General features: G+C 51.6%; 2 protein-coding genes across 7 annotated transcripts in view; one reads left to right on the top strand and one right to left on the bottom strand.

Annotated features, from left to right (window-relative positions):
- Window positions 1-19446, top strand: part of Huwe1 (HECT, UBA and WWE domain containing E3 ubiquitin protein ligase 1) — a 231872-nt gene that overhangs the window by 163964 nt on the left and 48462 nt on the right. For 4 of the 6 annotated variants that reach the window (XM_077688793.1, XM_077688794.1, XM_077688792.1 and 1 more), the window contains 2 exons: window positions 10364-10436; window positions 13151-13293. In XM_077688793.1, coding sequence (XP_077544919.1) covers window positions 10364-10436; window positions 13151-13293 — 216 coding nt within the window. The remainder of the gene's footprint in view (window positions 1-10363; window positions 10437-13150; window positions 13294-19446) is intronic. The other 2 variants (XM_077688795.1, XM_077688791.1) reach the window with 1 other exon arrangement.
- LOC144158136 (uncharacterized) lies at window positions 4583-6677 on the bottom strand. Its single transcript, XM_077688796.1, has one exon. The coding sequence runs from the start codon at window positions 6576-6578 to the stop codon at window positions 4632-4634; it is 1947 nt and encodes a 648-aa protein (XP_077544922.1). The 5' UTR covers window positions 6579-6677; the 3' UTR covers window positions 4583-4631.

Here is a 19446-nt window from a genome sequence, read left to right as displayed (position 1 = left end):
GACCGATCGCCGCCATCTTGGTCTTGTTTTGAAGCTTGTTTCTTTGTGCGCATTTTGCGACATCTCAAAATGCCGTCGCTTGAGTAGAACGACCGCCCTTGGCAGTTTTCCGAAGGCACCTTCTCGGCCGCCGATTGGCTAGAGCGGGCACGCGCAGTTTGAGTTCGCCATACGACCCCTCCCATTTGTCGGCGCGACTGCTGTCATGGCGGTTGCCATCATGGCGTCTGCTACACGCGTCTGACGGAGTCCGTTCTTCTGGCGCAGCGCTCGGTTAGAGCAGTTTTTTTTTACAGTTTCTTCTAATTCTTCCATCGCGTACTTTCGTGATTGATGCCAGGAGACGTACGTTTGAAGAAGACGACCCGTCATGCGCACGGGAAGCGAAAGCGTTGTCCGCCTATCCCAAAGTCGCGTCGTGCGACTTCCCGCTCGACTCCGCCGGATGAGAATCGTTCGCCGCCTCGTATTGCCTCGCCTGCCCCATCGCCTGACCAACCACCTCCGGAATCCATACCTGGTCCAAGCACGTCTTGCCGGCTTGACACGAGGTATTACACGGCGGAGGAGATCGCCGCGCGTACGAAACACGCGGACGAGGTCAAGCGCGGAATGGAGACCAAGTCAGCAACGCAGCGGAAATTCGACCTCCTTGAAGTGGATTTGGCGCACTCAGAGGAAGAATCTGGCACAGATTTTGTCTTAGTGGATTTTGCAATGCTGAAGGACCTTTTTGCGCACGTCAGGTGCGGCAAGTGCGGGCTGGCGGCGCCGGATTTGAGGAAGGCTGACCGGCAGTACGGCCTCGCCGTAAAGCTCGAGAGGGCGGGCTCTGTTTGTGAACACCGTGTGGAACGTTTTTCCTCACCAAGGACCGAAGGGTCTGGCAATATCACTCCTTTTGAAGTGAATATGAGGGCTTTGAAAAGTATTCAAAGCATCGGGAAGGGGGTGACTGCTCTGTCAGATTTTTGTGCTGGTATGAATTTGTCCCACAGAGGCCTGCACCACAAGACATTCCAAGCTGTGCGCCTCACCTCTGTAATGCAGTGCAGCCTGCCAAGGGGCCCACCATGGGTTCGAGCGAGCCAAGCCGTAAACGGCCGCGGCGGCCCTCGCCACGCGTGCGCAGTCACTCCGTGAAGACGAAGTAGCTCCTCAGAACGTCGCTTTATTCCGGGTAATCCACGGTACAGCAACCAGCCCTGGTATTACACTCCTAGCCCTGGAGCAGAGAGGTGCGTACCCGCCGACCGTACGCTTCAAGCCACAGAGCCTGACACGCAGGGAGGGTAATCGGCAATTGTTGGTTCAGTGGCGTAAGCCACCGAAGCGCTGCGGGTGATGGGCCCAGCTATGACCGGAACCGACCACCAGACTGACTGAGAAATCTAACTCCCGGTACGTTCGCCGACCTCACGGAAGTGAGAAAACGGCGGTCGCTCAGGCCGAAGCGAGCGAGCAGCGTGCAAGCACGAAGTACCTGTCGGAGTCGGCACCCAGCCAATCTCTCCCGGGTCCGACCGAAGCGCGCGCCCGCCGCCGCGCGCCCGCCGCCGCGAGCCCGCCGCCGCGAGCCCTTCGGCGGGGCCACTACGTCACGCCCCACGTGGCATTGGTCAGCCCGTACCCCCTTGCAGGGAGAGGGCGCGAGGGGCTATCCTCGCCCCTCGGGCAGAGGGGATCGCGGGCTTCGTGCTCGCGTAATTGGGAGAGCCCCAATTCAGATCCCCACAAAGCGCACTTGAGGAAAGTGGTTCAGGTTTGCGAGGACACTGCAGCAGCCTCTGAAGCTGATAGTGTGCGTGCCGTCAAGGACTTGTACTCGGACCTTGGTCAGCCGCCAAACAACATAGATGTGATGTTTGATGGCACGTGGATGACAAGGGGACGGTCGTCACACATTGGAGGGGGCTGCATCATTGAAGTGTACACCGGCTTGGGGATTGATCATGTAGTCCTCTCTAACTTTTGCTTAGGTTGCGCCATCGGACCCAAAGCTTCAGATGAGGGCTACGAAGATTGGCTGGCAGAGCACGAGTGCCAGCGAAACATTGACTGTGGTGCAGGACGCATGGAGGTAGAGGCAGCCCTGATAATGTCCAAGCACTCGCTCTCCAAGAATGGGCTGCAGTACACAACCGTGATGTCCGATGGAGATAGCCGCACCATGCACGGCTTGAAGGAAAAAGGCGTCTATGGGTTTATCCCCATAGGCCAAGAAAGTTTGCCTTTCGGCTACATTTATTTTCCCCAAAAGGCTGTTTTGAGGGCAACAACATGATGGATTTGCGGAAAACACACTGCACAGTGTCCCACCCCTGTATCCTCTCAAACTTCCAGCATAAAAACCGCGAATGAAATAGCCTCACCAAAGAACAAAAAAAAGGGGGGGCACCTAAAGCAAGTTTCACCCTCACACTTTTGCCGTGTACAATATTCTGGGTACCGCAGTGCACTGTAATAGATGATGGCACTTTACGAAGGACTGTTGCAGTTTTCACGACGCCAGCAAGACACCACCAGATTTCACACCACCAGCAAGACGCCATCCGATTTGAAGTCGATAAATTTTGCTAAATTCCTGATGGGGTCTGTTACTTGGCCTTTTGTATCTCCAGTTCTAGTTGGCATTTTTGGAATCCAAAGACAGATTTGAAAATGGGAAGAACATGTCTTTGTTACTGGGAAATTTTGAAGCTACACTACTGACGGTTCATCTCATAACGAATGGCCAAATTTCCAATGCAGTTTTCTCAGTTTCATATTTTTGGTCACTTCCCTCAGCCTTACGCAGCTTTTTGGAAACTTCTTCTTGCTTCATAAGGTCAATCTTGGTACCATTTTTTTCAGTACAGCCTGAGGCAGCCGATGACATTCTTAGTTTTTCTGTTTAGGCTACGCATAAATAATGACTTGCAGTTATTTTGATGAGCCAAAATATCGAATACTGCCATCTTTTGTATTGACATATTTTTTTAGGATGCCGTGACTTTAGAGAAAAACGAAGCATTCATCGGGTATGGGAACTCTCTGGCTATCCATTCATGTAATTAAAAGCGACAAAATGCAATGCGAAAGTTCATTAAAGCTGCGTAAGAAATTGCCTAATTGCAGTTTAGTCTTTGTATGATAACTTTTGAACTAACAACACCAGCTCAAATATAATTGCATATTTGATATCTACAGAGAAAAGCACATCCGTGTGCAAATTTGCATAAGTTTCTGCCCATAAATAAAAAGTTAGTTTTAAGATCCTCGTCCCCCCTTAAAGCGAAATTTGTACTAAAACCGGCCGCAAAAATTGTGTGAATTAAGAGTTTCAACACTTGGCAATGGAATTTGGATAGCCAACGATTGTTCATGTGTCGTCGTAAAACCAGTGCTTTTTCCGCAATGCCTCATTAAATATGATAGAAGACAAGGTTTCCACTGTTACTTTTTTTCATTTTGGTCACTACTAAACGTTGCTGTTAGTCAACTGAACGAGCGTCCATGCCCCGTGAACTTCACCCCGGCGAGGTGCTCGTTCGAAGTTACGCCTCTTTTCGTCCGTTCAGTGGTAGGCTTAGGCTGCGGCATTGAGGGGTGCGACGCGCCAACAGCGGAAGGGTGCTATGATACTTTCAAAAGTCTTTTTTCATTTACAAAGGCTCTGCAGTATGAGCGCGTGATGCAACCACGACACTCGAGATAAAGTGATGATTGTGAGTTGAGTGGAGTACACACAGACCGCGTCACTGTGTGGAGCAGCGCTTACATGCTCCCGCTAAAGCGGAAAGCTTACATTAAATATCTTCCTGGCAAATTTGATTAAGCAATTACTTTTATGCCCACTGAGCTTTAAAGAAACCGATTTCTCCGCACCGCACCTGTTTAATGAACGCTGGTGAAACGAAGATGACCACATTCAAAGAGAGCAATTTATTGCCACCAGCACTCGATGTTCAAGCCGTAGGGAAGAAGTGTAAGCAGTGCTTGGCGTTTCTTGACCAGGCTGGGCTTTACGTGACGCTCGTATGCTGACAGCGCTAACGAGGCTTGCTCTTAAGGGGGGACATGGGTCTTGAAACAATTTCGCTTACTTTTTAAGCAAACTTAACGAAACTTGCCAGTCTTGTTGCTTTTTTTCTGCTGATTTGAAATATGCAATTATTTTTTCCGTCAGCCAATTAGTTCTCAAGATAATTAGAGGTAATCCGCCATGTTTTCCCGTAACAATAGAAAAACAAGTATTCATCAAAAAACTATAATCTGCATATGTCAGATACTAGAAACACTGTTGATTGCAACGTAGCAAGCAGTTTTTTGATTAATTGCTTGTAAGAGATTTTACAGCTAACTGAACTTGAGCACTTGAAATAGTGCCACCAGTCACCCAGAAATAAAGCAAATTTAAAATTTGCTCGAAAGAAATTTTAAAAATCTGTTTGCTACATTTCAAACACCACCCCATTGGCTTTGTCCTAAAAAAAGAATTATAGCTCTATCTGCCCGCAGTGCTGAGATATTGCTTCGGCAAGCTTGCAAGAAGTCAGAAATTCAGCTTTTGAGAAAATGAGCAAAAACACAAAACGTCAAATTTAATTAGAAACACCAGGAAATATTTACATGCTTACACTAGCAAGTGCCTAGTATCCACCAGGAACATAGTCCTTTTGACCTTTGTCAACTCTGTGGCGCTTTCCCAGGGCCTGCTTCACATTTTCAGCCGACACATGCTTTCGAGCAGATGCGGTCATCCTCCGCTTGTCCTTCTCTGCCAGGCGTTTCGAGTTTTGCCGGCCAGGGGTCAGGCTGAGCTCTTTGAGGATGCCTGTTGCAGCTCTTGTATAGCCAGCATTGAACTTCATGACTGCCTCACCGACAGCAGCCTCAACAGTAAACAGTGAAGCGTGCCGCTCCTTTGGTGCAAGCGCCCAGATCATGGCGTGCAAGCTTTCATTGTTATTCTGCGTCTTGCCACGCTGGCACCGCTCCAGCAGCTTCCTATCCGATAAGCGCTCGTAGACAGGCAGCAACGCTTCACACACATGGGCGGGCAAGCTGTAGCGGTGCTTTGGCGGCGGCTGTCCTTTGGCCTCGGCTGCATTTTGCCGGCACCACGAGTCAGGGCCTGTTGGACAAAGGCTGTGGTTGGGTGCATCATCACGTGAAGTGACATGTAAGTAGGTCGCCATAACAGCCCTGTGCGTTGCATCTACATCCCCATTGTGGGACTTCAAGGCCCACCCATAATACGATGTCAACTTGTTGACCAAATCTCCAGTGAGTCTTCCCTTGCCCCCAAGGCCATGCCCCTTGTGCTGGGAAAGCAGCTTTCGCAGGTTTGTCCCCATGCGCTTCTGGACGTGATTAACGCAGTCCTCCTTCAGGATGTCCATGTAGCCGTACACCTTTTCTTCCTGCAAAGCGAGGTAGGCCCGACTGTCTCCGTCTGACAACACGGTTGTATAGCGGAGGTTGTGTTTGGAGAGAGACCTTCGGAAAAGGATAAGTGCGGCCTCAACTTCCATTTCACCAGCTTTCTTGCTGGTGTTTTTTTGACATTGGTGGTTTTCCACCCACGTTTGGTACGAAGGGTCGTTCTCCTTAGGCTTCTGCTCACAGGCTGCACAGAAATTGCTCAAGACAACATAGTCCAATACAAACCCTGTAAAAAGCTCAATCACCGTTCCGACGCCGATGTGGGAAGAATGTCCGCGAGTCATCCAAGACCCATCGTAGGAAACGGCGATGTTGCCAGGTATGTTTGTACCGAGCTCGCGATAGAGCTCTCGAACAGAACTCGCGCACTCGGTCATCAACTCCTCGGAAGCAGAGGCCACTGCAGGCGTCAGTTTTTTTTTCACATAGTTTTGCCACGTCTTCGTGTGCAGACCCCGGTGCGATATATTCATGGCAGAAAAAATGTCGTTGAGCGCCGTTTGACGATTGCCGGTGCTTTGCATTGCACGCGCTGCGAGAATGTTGACGCTGAATGGGTTTATGTTTTGATCCCCGGCCACACGCGGCGAACTCCACGCTGACGAAATGTCACCACAGTTGGCGCACGTAATCAAAAGCTTCACAGCCAGACCGTACTCCCGATCGCATTTGCTGATATTCACATCACCGCCGCAAGTTTTACACTTCACGCACCTCAACAAGTCATTCACACAGTCTAAGCTGATGACGACGAAGCTCACGTTGTCAGGCGAGTCGGTCGCGGCACCGTCACCGGCAGCAGCCAGGCGATCTTGTTTTCGCGTCGTTGCTGAAATTGACGCCAGCTCTTGTAGCTTGGCTTCGGCATTTCTCGCATTTTCGTGCAACTCTGCTGGCTGCAGGATTTTCGTATCAATGCGAACGCGGCCACTTCCACTCGCACTTTCACAGGCTGGTGGAGCCGTTAGGCCTACACCAGCCGGCTCGGCGGCGGCGATGCTTGGCACTGATGACCGGCCGTCCTCGACGCTCGTTGCTGGTGCTGCCCGACGCTTCGTGGTGTTAGCGATAAGGCTTTTTTTTCTTTTCTTTCCGAATCTGTGCACTGAGTGGAACTTTCCCGCTCGAGACGCCGACGCACGCCGCTCCATCGTCGATCACAGAATTCAGTAATGGCGCCGACGGGGGCCAGCAAAGCGCGCACAACGCAGCCAGAGCAGACGCCACAAGCCGACTTCGGCCAATCATGCTCTGAGAAACGGTCACGTGCACTAAACAACCAATCGTAGCATGCGTTTTTACTTTTTTTTGATGGTTGTTTTCTCCGCAACCAATGAACGCACAGAAGCCACAGTGGCGGGAATTTGAAGGCGAAAAACTGCTCTTTCAAACGATACCAAAATGGCCGCGAGTGCAGCTGTGGACGTGGAGTTACGAATTTCTAAAAAACTGGTTTTTGGTGTCCGGAGCTGCGCGAATTCCGCACGCGCACGGGCTAGGAATTTAATATTACAGCTAAAATATTGATCGGAGAGATATGAAAGTCAGTACACCTGTAAAAAAATACCTGTAGTTTCTGAAAATGCTGTTTACAAAAAATTGCTTTTTTGGCGATTTTTCGGCTCCCAAGACCCGTGTCCCCCCTTAAACATTCACGTACACCTGCGTGCCACCGCAGAACGGCGATGGCATCCATCACTTCGGTGGCCGTCGGTTTCACCGACAATTCCTCAGGCTCTTGTTCGGAACACTTTTCTTTTCCCTTGGAGTGCTCATGCTGCTTACAAGAATCACCTAATGATGCGCGAACAAAATATTAATGTGGTTATCAGCGAGCACAACCTAGAGCAGCAGCACCGTGAGCGAGGACGTGTAGAAAAAAAAGCTTGAAGTAGGCTTGGTTGGTCTTCCTATCTACAGATGGCAAGACCAACCAAGCATTGCAAACCAGTATGTTGTATCCAAATATCTGTTGTAAGCAGATCTGTTATAACGAGTTTCTACTGTACCACAGAACTTTGAACATCGAGCGCAAAGGCAATATAACTGCCTAAAATCATAAAGTAGCTTTGCAACCAGGCACTGCTTGACGTTTTCAGCCGATTTCTGGGATTGTTACTGTCAGAGTGCGAACCCAACGATTGAAAATCGTTTGCTGGTTCACCATTCACACCCTGATAGCAAAAAACAAACGCTGGTGCAGAATAATTACGAGCGGCATGCATTCTTCGTTGGTAGCAGTGATGTGCGATGACCACGCCCCTTTTCCACACCCAGGTGATTCAAAAGCGTGTCAAAAAAACACGTTTCCATTGGAAAAATGTAAACAAAACGCATTTTGAAAGGCCATTTTCTGATCTAACTGCGAACAGCTTTACTTGTTTGGGCAACGCCTGGAAAGCTATGAAAAGGTGCGGTAGCGAAAGAGTTTAACAGTCCATGACCGCTAGTGGTTTGAGCAGCTTCTTTCATCGCTTTTAATTGTTGTCAACCGCAGATTTCACCGCTTTTCTTTCATTTTAGCCTTTTAAGAGTCAATGCAAGTACTGAATGTTTTCAGTGTAGGCTCTGAAAGGCAAAATAAAACGTGCCTCGACCGAAATTTCGTTCTTCTTTTCTTGCTGTAACTTCATTAAATCGGAAACGCCGCACGAAATTACTTAGTAAAATCGAGGTAAAAATACATGCATTTAGCAAAATTTTGATAGGAAACTTGAAAAAATGTGTTATATCGCCAATTTCGGTAAATCCAGTGCTCCCACTCCTGCGCCAAATGCGCCAATTTGCGCAAAATGAGGTATCCTGCGCCATCTTGATACAAAAACCACGATTTTGCAAGCAAGTGCGCCAAAATTTGTGTCGCACAAATCGCGTGCAGCCTGTTACAAGCACTGCTTCACAGTGGTCTCTAGACATGTATAACTAATTCGGCTTGATAACTTGAACTCCCAAGCACCCGTCATCGTGTTTGCCGCTGTGAGTTTGGTTGGCGCCGTGACTGTACCGCCGATACAGTGTTTTTGTCTAGTAACTCATTGCAGCGCTGGCGTACCGCGGTTAAAAACTTTCCTTCTTGCTGTAGTTTCCAGTGGTTCCTGCTATAAACAATAGGTAGTTTTAGGTGCCGTTTATTGTCGGCTCTCTCTGCTCTGAGAGGCAGTGGGAGCGCCGTTTCGCGCCATGCGTGACGCGCTCGGCTGCAAGCTCCGCTTCGCTTGTTGTGCTCGCGGAGTGGACCGTCGCAAGTGAAGCGGGCCGTGAAAAACGGCCAGTCTCTCTAAAGCATGAACCTCGTGGAGCGTTTTCTGCTTGCGAAAACGCGCCGCGCACGCCACAGGCGCGCTGCCGCTGCCGCGTAACCTTTCAGCCTTTCAATATTCATTATCGTGTTGCATTTTGCCTTTTATCTGCACCAGTAAGGAACAAAATACCTTGCAAATTATGTTTTGTGGCATTTTTTGCTATTGCGTGGATACTTGGGGGATTTAATTGCATCAAACTTGTCGCGACTTCTAGCGACTGTTTCAAAATAAGTGGGAAAAAAATCCCATTGCCCTAGGGATGCCAGGTTCAGGCTATAAATAGCCAAATATGGCTACTTTTTCTTGTGCTTGGCGGAATTTTTTATTGCCTGTTTGTCTATTCTTGGGCTATTGGGTGAGCTGACTGTGAAAGCTATTTTCAATGCATGTTCGAGCCTGCCAACTAGGAGCGTTTTCAGTGACTCCTTGAAAAAGTCTTCCCCTAGTAAGGACAAGAAGGCCGTTATTGTTCAGCTGTGCCGTCCATTTGTGATTGCATGTGTGAAAAGCACCTTGAAGTTGAAGCACATTCCATGGCGACCTCCATATCAATTACTGGACGATGCTGGTCAATTTTTTCGGTCTGTGTTGGTTCATACGAACTTCGGATGATACTTGTGGTCCTGCGAGATTCGTGTCATCGAGATGTTGCTGTATTTCAAGCAGCTTAGGTGACTATTGGTTGTATAGCGCTCGTGCAGTAAGCTTCCTCCAAATTTCCACAATATTTAGCAACTGGATTCGTTAGACAGAAAAGTGTTCGCAGATGTGTGGTCGGGCTGTGCTGTGCCAGTTCACCCAGTGCAAAAAGTGCTTCCCGCACCCTGGTTTTACGCTGCATGATAAAATTTTCAGTTTATTTTAATTCATTAGTACCTAACTTTGCTGACTCTTCTTCCGGCTTCAAAGGCCTTAGATTTTTCTACTAGCTTACCAGTCAGCGAAGCGTTGCATGTGTGCTTGTGTGGAGTGACTTCGGCTTAGAGCTTGATACAGTCTACGAACTAACAAACCAGAGGCACATTCTTCCAGGCACAAACGTGACATGGCTTAGTTTCAACTGCGTGAATGAACTGTGGCGACCTGCCGGCTGGCTAAGCGCTGGGCCGACTGATTGTGTCGGAGGGCCGGTGAGCCGTTCAGTAGCACAGTCCAGCCAAGCCACGTTGTTTTGACATCATATGAAACGTCTTAGGAAATCGGCAAGGAGGATGAGAGAGGAGGACAGCATTTCCAAATTGATTTTTCTACCGAATAAAGTTGCGTAAGCGCAGCGAGAGTGGTGGAAACATGACCTAGAGGCTCCAGACTACAATTTGAGCTAGTAATCTAGCAGTGTTCAGAAATCACATCAGTGTCCATTCTTAAAGAATAGCACTAATGCCATGGGGGGGCATTGTGTGAGTAAATGCAGCAGGTGTCTGGTGGATGCCGACAGCAAAGGCAAGTCGGAATGGGTGGGTGCACTATTAGGATGCGAGGGAACTGCGCCCGAGTGTGCGTCCGTTCTGTGGCGCTGTTTCCTCCCACTCCCCAACGGGTGCAAGAGGGGGTGGACATTGCAGGAGCCCTGTTTCTGCTCCTGAGGGCTGACGTCTCATTTGCCCGTGTGTTGTGCGACTCCCCCTGCCCAGATGTTCGAGAAGCAGCGGCCACTGTGGAGGACGTGGGCTCTGATGGATCACAGCAGCCGGCCGCCGAGGAAGCGTGAGTGGCCTTGTCCCTCCCCAGTGAAGTTTGCCAGGTTAGGCGGGAGTGCTGCGAATGCCTGTGCCGCAGTTGCACCAAGACTGCACCTGGGAGCGGAAAAAGTGAGGACAGGTGTGGTGGCTAAAGGCTGTATGCTGACCAACTGGGGATGGGCTTTGTGCACTGCGGTGTTTGACGCGTGCACAGCCCAGTGGGGGCCGCAAGGTTTGCCTCCTTGCTCACAAACCCTTTGCACAAGGATGTCGAAATGGGGATTGGTTGTGTTCTGTGCCGTGCTGTGCAGTGTCCCCGAGAGAGCTGAAGCGTAGGCGGTCGAGGTGTTGCTTTTTTCTTGTACCAGGAAGCCTACTGTTTGTGCACTGCGCTCGGAGAAAGGAAGGGGAGTGGCGGCCTCTGAGCCTGCTCGAAGCCTTTTGGGCAGCAAGAGTGGGCGTTGCCCGAGGGCACTTGCTTGCGCTCCACAGTGTGCTGACCTTGCGCGAGTGAGTTCACGCAAAGGGCGTGGTGAGAAGCCGCTGGACGGGGCTGGTGGATGCTGTGTAGCCTGCCAGTGATCCAAGGTAGCCAAGTCGAAACCCTGCTGAGCAGCCCCTTGCTGCAGTGCCTTCCTTGGAACACCAGCCCTGGTACAGTGGAATCTCGACGATTCGGTTCTGGGTGATACCAATTCTGGGTGATACCAAAACACGCGATAACGAAATCCCGTCGGTACGAAATTCTCGCGGCAACGAAATATTTTCGCATCCCCGGCGAACGTCCATAGACGCCCATGTATTTTATATCTCGTTGCAACGAAACGTTTTTGGAAACTGATCCCGCGTTAACGAAATTCGGTGCAAGTTTCGTCGGCATTTTACCTACCCATTGGAGGGTAACTGTGTCCAAAAAGTGCTCAAGTGCATTTTTTTGGACTCAAAGTGGCCGCTGCCATATTTGTTTACAAAAGACCGCGCAGCCGGCGGCCGTGAAGGCAGCCTCGTAGCGGCACCATCAGGGGACGACACATGGTGACTCAAGTCGCGGCTTTGGCTTGGGCTACGCCAGCCCACTACCGCTGAACAGAGCGCGTGCGTTTGTTGTTTGTGTGCGGCGATCGGAATGTTTGCTCTCAGTAAGATGCCTTCGCCAGGCCAAAAGTGGAGGTTTTTATCGCTACGAGATAAGGCAGCCATCATGGCCCAAGTCAGTGGCCCAAGGGAGGATAGCGCCGACGAGTTTGGAAACGCCTGCAGCTAGCTCAACCATTTTGAAAAGCAAGGATCCCACCAGTTTTCAATGGCGCACGTGCGCAAAACAAAACAGTGACAGCAGTGACCTTTCTGGACGTCTAGAAAGCGGTGCTCACTAAGTTTTGTAAACAGTATTGGTGCAACGAGGTGCCACTCTGTCTGGCAAAGTTCGTAAACAGAAGAAGCTGGGCTCCACTTGCATGATCGGCCATACGCGGTGCCGTGGGCCAGGGTGGAAAACGTGCAGAGAAGGTGAACCCACGGAATGTTTTGGATGCATTTGACATGATCTCGTTGTTCTTGGGCGCGCACGACGACTAGCAATGAACCATTTGTACAGTGATAGCTGAACTGTGACGTTGGCTGCAAGGTAAGGCTCACGAAGTAATATAACCGACTTTAGGAAATAAATTTTTGGTTTGTGGCCAATTTCCCGGTCATTTATGTTTCATTCTCGCAGCAACGAAATTCCCGCAAAAGCGAATTTTCTTGCTTTCCCCGGCAGTTTCGTTATTGCGGGGTTCGACTGTAATTGCATTGCTTGCAATGGGGGAAAAAATTGGCTCTTACGAACGGACCTGCGTGGCCCGGTGGATGATACGAACGAGCCGGCGAGGCGCCCGACTGTCAAGCGACGGCGACGTACGGGCTTTCTCTCCCCTCTTTGTCGCCTTTTCTCCAGGAACGGCTGGGCTGTTGTTTTCTGCTCGCAAAAGCGCGGTGCGCTCTCAACAGGCCGCTGACGACGCCACGAAAGCACCCGCACACTGTGCGGGGCACGGCCGGTCGCGAAGTGGTGCAGGGCGCTCCAGCGACCGCTTTTCACAGCTCTTTCAAATTCCACTCAAAGCACACACAAAGTTGCTAGTGCGTAAAGGAGCTTATAATGTGGGCGAAAACGGGGCTATAAAACATCATCCGAGGTGCGAAGCCTTAACATCTCTGGCGGAGTCAGCCAGCTGTCTCGAGCGCTTTGGAACTGCTGCCATGAGGCGCACGCCTACCCATTGGTGCAAGTTGTCAGGCTCCTCCCACTGCTGTGCGTGACGCAAGTCATTTTCTGAGTGAGGCAGAAGCTGCTGCGCGCGCAAAGTGATCGACGTGGGTGTGAAAAAAACACACGCACAATGCCGACGAGCACGAATCGTGTGCAAAAACATGCCATGCGGTTCACGCTTAGACGAAAGTCCAGAAAGGACTGCCCGGCGATATGGAGGTTAAAAAACCAGAAAAACGTCACTGATTTCTTCACCCGAAAGTAAGAAGTGCTGAATTTTTTGGTCTATGTTAATTAATACTAATTTTGGATGATCGCGAGATTGGTATCATTGAGATTTCACTGCACCCGGAGTCCACTCGAGCCTCCAGTGGAGGAGATCCTTGAAATTGATTTCCCCATGCGTAAGCCTTGCGGAGGGAGCAGATGGAGCGGAGAAGGGGCTCGGAATGCTTGAAGGGGGCACTTTGTGTGCGGCTTCACAGCCACGACCTCTGCTGCAGGGAGGAGGAGGAGGAGGAGGAGGCAGCGAGCGGGGTGCCAGTGCCGGCGCAGCCGCCACCAGCACAGCGCACGGCCGATGCCCCGGGGCCTTCCGTCTCCAACGACTACTCCAGCATCCTGGGCGGTGAGTTGCGCTGCGCCTTCCTCCTCGAACGGATTGCCAAGCTGACGCACCTCATCTTGGAGGTATCCAGGGCATTCCTCCACAGGGAAGCCACTTCTCAAACCTGTTGTTCCAAAAGTTATTAACAGTGTGGATTTTCTTCGATATGCTCACCGCCACTAAATGCCAGGTCCCAGAGTCATTAGGGTGGTCCTGGAGAGGCCTGCATAAGCGCCCCAGGGCAGGACAGAGCCCTTGAATCCGTGACTCGCAGACAAGTTTGGGCGCCACCGTGCCTTTCGTTGTTTTGGAAAATTTAACCGCAGCCACTTACGTTTGTCAGCAGGCCATACCGGACCAACTGAACGAGACGCTCATCTGCACACCTGAGGTGGCTCAGGAATTTTTCGTTGGTTTGTGGCCCTGATTTCAAAATCAGGCTTTCAAAATCAAGTTTACTTCTTTGTGAATTTCGATGAAAATTGGCACAGCAACTGGAAATGCTTTTGTGATAACACCATAAAAATTTCAACGTAATACTTTGATAACTTTTTTATTCGTTAAATTTTCTTTCTGTTCCGCTTGTACCGAGCTTGAGCGACTTATAAAACATGATGGAAAACTTGTTCGGAGTGCTTTGCATTCCCAAACGAATGGACGAGGTTGTGACAGTTTTAAATTTTTTTTTACAAACGTTTTTTTAGTTTTCATTTTTTAGAGGTTAATTTGCGACAGGCATGTCGACTGTGAACGACTATTTTAATAAAAAAATCGCAAAAAACAAGTCTTGAAAACCAAAAGTGTCACGACCTGAACTGTCATCAAGGAATGTAATGCAAGAAACGGAATCAAAATAGACCCAGCGGTCACGAAGAAATCTCTGGAACAAGCGACACAGGTGGCAAAAAAAAACTGTTTTGAGAAAACGGCTTCCGAAGTTGCTACATACCGTATTTACTCGCGTAATCCTCGCACCCCTAATGTGAGCCACCAAAACTTGGATTTTTTGGTTCCTCGCATAATCCTCGCACCCCCAACTTTGCAGCGGCGAAAGTTGCCTGCTCGCGAAACCCGCATGGCACACGCGCTGTCCAACGCGCGCCCTCCCCCGCCGCCTCTCCGTTCGGCGGCGAGGGCTGTGTATCCAAGGCCATCTAGGCACCCTAACAACCTGCATGGCTACTCCCTAACAGGCGCCCTAACACGCTACTCATACTGTCCTTGAGCCGGTTTCGCGTGCGCGCAACTAGACTGACTAGACGGCGTTCGCACAGCCCGCTGTCGTGTCGTCGTGTCGCCGTCGTGGTCCCGTCAGTGAGTCACTCGCGTCAGTGGTGGAAAGCTCGCTGCCATTTCGAGAACTTTTTGATCTCTTTGTTTTGTGCTTGGTGCCGCTTCGCCATGGGGAAGAACGCTAGCTACACTGCCGCTTTCAAATTGAAAGCGATAGAGTACGCGATCGAACACGGCAACCGCGCCGCAGGCAGGCACTTCAGCCATCGGCGTCACCGACTTCAACGTGCGTTACTGGAGTAGGGCACGCACATGACGACGACAAGATAGGGCGCACGCCAGAAAGCAAAGGTGGCAATTTCGTAATCGGTGATCGACGGGAGACTGTTTACGTTGTAAATAACAAAATAAAAAAAAATAGCTGCTGTTGGCAACACTGAGCTTAGATATACAAAAAACTACCGCTACATTTAGCAGGATTAGCAGAAGGCAAATTGGCAACACTGTGCACCGGATTTTTTTTCCCCGCGTAATTCTCACACCCCTAACTTCGTATTGACTTTTCCGGAGAAAAAGTGCGAGGATTATGCGAGTAAATACGGTAGGTATCACTTATCAAAAGTTGTCACGGTTGGAGCCTTGCATGTCCTTTTGAACATGGGGCTTCTGGAAGGCCTTGCCTTGAAATTAGAGTGCCTCTTACAGCCTTTGTCTTTCCACAAAACATCATTTTCAGTCCTCTGTGAACAGTACATAGCCCAGTTAGCAGACAAAACGGAGGGGGAGATGGCTTTCAATTAAAAGAAGGTTAGCTGGTTGGTTGTATCGCACTGGACAACTTCCCTTTGCAATGTTGTCCCCATGGCAACAAGTGAAGCATTTTTTTTTACTTAAATTTGAAAATTTCTGCCTTCTTTTATGTTTTATTACTTTGCCTGGTGCAGCAGCAAAGTACTCACGTGCAGGTGTTCATTGCCAAAAGTTTGCATACTACAAGGATGCAAATGAGTTTCTTTAAAGCTTGGTATAATATTGTGCATAACTAACTTTGATGGTGTCAGGGTTCGGAGCGAACGCACACACACACACCAAATCCTGATCGACCGTCCACCTTTATTCCACCCCGCTCCGTCCCGCCGCGTCTTCCCCACCCTTCCCCCTTGCGTCCCGCTCCCTCCTTTCCCGTGCACCTAGCGCCATCTCTCCGCGCTCCGACGCACTACCTGCTCCTAACAGGTCTCCCCCCCCCCCTAAAACGTGACCCACTGGGCAATGAGAGTTCGTTCGCGTCATGGTAAAGGGCCAACTGATCAGCATGGGCAATGCCACAGGAACGTCCGTTGAAGCAGTCCTTGAGGAGAAAGTCATTTGCACCCACACATTTCGCAACGCGGAATGGCCCACGCCTCCAAGGCGCGAGTTTGGCCGAGAAGCCCGTGGCTGCATTACTCAAGACATGGTTGTCGCGGAGCACAAGATCACCCTCCTGTATTGTGGTGGGCTTCCTGTGGCAGTCGTAGTTCCTCTTTTGGGCCTGCCTTGCAGCGTCTTGGCGAACTCTTGTGAACTTGAGAACTTTCGTAAGGCTCTTGGTGACCTCAGCAGCAAAGGCACGATGAGCTGATGCTGGTGGTTCTGTGTCGTCCTTTGCTTGGGCTTGCTCCCATGGTGTCCGCAATTCACGGCCATAGCACAGGAATGCTGGGGTGTACCCCGTGACGACGCTTTCCGCTGTGCGCATGGCGAAAGCGATCTCCGGAATGTGGCGGTCCCAGTGCTTATGGTCCGAGCAGTAGGCCCGGAGGCACTCCTTGACGGTTCCATTGTGGCGCTCCACCATTTGTCCAGCCGTGCGATAGGGCACCGTGTGGCGGTCTGTGATGCCCCAGTGCTTCAGAAGACCTCGCCAGAGGTTGCTCACAAAGGGTTTCCCGTTGTCGCTGGAAATGGCGACTGGTGTGCCGTGCCTGCAAAAAACTTGCACCATGCATTCCACCACTTGCTGGCTGGTGGCCGAGCGTAGAGGGAAAAGCTCAATGAATTTGGTGAACTTGTCAATGACCACCAGCAGGTACTTGTGCCGGCGAGGCGTAGGTGGCAAGGGTCCAACGATGTCTACACTGAGCTCCTCCATAGGTGCGGTGGCCCACTGGCTGCTCATAAGGCCCTCTGGTTTCTGACGGCGGGCCTTTGTGCGCTGGCAGACAGGGCAACACCTCACATATCGGGACACATCTGCCCGCATACCCAGCCAGACAAAGCGTGCAGACACACGCTGGAGCGTCTTGAAAAACCCTGCATGGCCACTAGTCGGGTGGTCATGTGCCATCCTGTGTGCCAGCTGGTGGAGGGAAGTGGGCAGCCACGGTACCTTCCTATTGCCTCTGAGTTGCACCAGTTTGTCTCCAACTCTGTAGATTCCGCCAAGTCCTCAATAAGGCGCCGGTGCGCTGCGTCATCAGGGAAGGTGTTACTCTGCACGGCCTTCTTCAGGTCAGCCAACATGGGGTCTCTGGCCTGTTCCTGGGCAAGGTGGTCTGCATCGCTGAGCTGGACAGCGTCGTCTGTTGCGGTCACTACCACAGATTCCTCGAAACTGATCTGAGGCTCTGGTTCACGTGCTGCAATGGGGAACAGTTGCTCTGCCAGAGATGGGACTGGGGCATCTGGGTATTGGGTGGGTGCCCTGCTAAGAGCATCGGCTGGGATGTTTGCCAGCCCTCGCCGGTGGCGAATCTTGCAGTTGAAAACCTGCAGTCACAGAACCCAGCGCTTGACTCTAGGGGAGGCCTGGTCGGTGCTGAACATCCACGACAGCGAGGAATGGTCGCAGTGCACTTCGAAGTGCGTAAAATCCAAATACGGCCTGAATTTGTCGACTGCCCACACAACCGCCAAGCACTCCCATTCTTGAACCGTATACCGCCGCTCAGCCTCCGTCAAAACCCTGCTTATGAAGGACACTGGTCGCAGTTCGTCAGAGTTCTCGGCTGTTTGCAGAAGGACCGCTGCTATGCCTGCCTGGCTAGCATCTGTCTCAACCACGAAGGGTCTGTTCAGGTCCGGCAAACTCACCACCACATCGTTGGCCAGGCAGCTTTTAAGGGCAGAAAAAGCCTCACCCTGCTCGTGAGTCCACTTCCACTGTTGGCCCTTCTTCAGGAGGTTTGTGAGAGGGTGGGCGGTGATGGAGAATCGAGGAATGAAGGCCCGGTAGTACCCGGCCAGCCCCAGGAAAGCCTGGAGCTGCTTGATGGTCTGAGGCTGCGGGTATGCCAGGACTGCAAGTACCTTTTTCTCATCAGGCCTGCATTGACCCGGGGAGATCACATGACCCAGGAAATTCAACGACTGCCGACAGACCTGCACCCTGGCCGGGTTGATGGTAAGCCCTGCGGCTTTGATGCGGCGTAGCACCTCTTCAACATGCAGGAGGTGGCTTTCAAGCGTCTCGGAGTAGACAAGGACATCGTCCAAGAAGGCCATGGCAAATTTGTGGTTCACCCCCTCCAGCACTGTGTCCATCAGTGTTTGGAAGGTTGCTGGGCCACCTGCCACACCAAAGGGCATTCTGGTGAATTCAAATGTGCCCTGGTGGCCGATGAAAGCAGTTTTCTCAATGTCCTCGTCGCAGACAGGGATCTGGAAGAAGCCCTGCGAGAGGTCGAAGCTGGAAAACCATCCAGCTCGCCCCAGCTGCGCCAGTAGCCAGTCCGTTCTGGGCATCGGATAAGCTGGCACCTTTGTGCGCGCGTTGAGTGAACGATAGTCCACGGCCAGGCGGTAGCCTCCAGACTTCTTTTCCACCAACACTGGTGCACTTGCGTAGCGGCCACGGGTGCGACGAATGAGGCCCTGTGCCATGAGGTCGTCAATGCAGCCATCCATTATTGCCTGCTTCTTGGAATTGACGGGTCGCAGTTTGCAGCGTACAGGGGGGCTGTCCCCAGTGTCGATGTGGTGCTCAACGAGGGTTGTGCAGCCAGGAGTTTCTGTAAAAATGCTGCTGACATTCCTCAGCACCTGCTGCATATGAGGGTCCAGGTCTCGTGCCCAACTTGGGACGCTGCCGTCTCCGGTCTGCACAGTGTCTGCAGCTGCCCCCATGGATTCGTCTGCTTGCTCGTAACAGGACTCCACCGCCGCTGCTTCCTCCAAGGAACCCTGCCCAAACAGACTGTGCAGACAATGGGAGTCCTCTTCCACTTGGGCAACTTGTTTCCTCTCCTCCCGTCTTGCAAAAGGCACCACACACTGCGAGTCAGTGCCAACGGTCCATCCCCCTAGCGCCACATGCAGCGACATGCCAGTTGCAGTCAAAAAGTCTCTGCCCAGGACAACATCTTGGCAAAGATCAGGAACGCAGATAAACCGCTGTCGTCGGTTGCTGGCTCCCCAGTAGATCTTGCTCTTCAAAGAGGATGAGGCCTGGAACCAACCTGAAGCCAGCCGCAGAGTGTGCAGTTCCATTTTCGTCTTGGAGCCAGCAGCTTGTGCCGCCGCCGTCGCCGCGGAGCCCAGGAGACTGACACTAGAGCCCGTGTCGAGGAGCGCCTGGAAGGTAGTAGACCCTATACGGACGTCCAACAGGGGTTCCCTACTGCCGGCTGTTGTCGCTACCTGTAGCGCGCCTTTGTAGATGCTCGCCGGGCCAGCACCTACCGCCCGCCGTTTCCCAGGCACTGAGCTTGGAAATGTCCCGGCTGCCGGCATCGGAAGCACAGCGGCGGAGGCCCCAGCCGGCGGTCGGTTGGGCAGTTGCAAGCGATATGCCCGAATCCCCCGCAGCGATGACATGCGTGGGATGTCCACTTTGTGGTCGCCATTGCGGTGTGGGGGGAAACGGTGCCGCTAGCGTCGACAACGCAGCGCTCCCGCGGAACTGGTCGTGGAGGTACGCCGGCTGGAGCGCTGCTGGGTGAAGCGGCCAGCCGTGGCCCG

Source organism: Haemaphysalis longicornis, unplaced genomic scaffold (assembly GCF_048455015.1).
Source record: "Haemaphysalis longicornis isolate Haplotype H1 unplaced genomic scaffold, Haemaphysalis longicornis Haplotype H1 scaffold_10, whole genome shotgun sequence".
Taxonomy (NCBI): domain Eukaryota; kingdom Metazoa; phylum Arthropoda; class Arachnida; order Ixodida; family Ixodidae; genus Haemaphysalis; species Haemaphysalis longicornis.
This window is presented reverse-complemented; position numbering and strand designations above follow the sequence as displayed.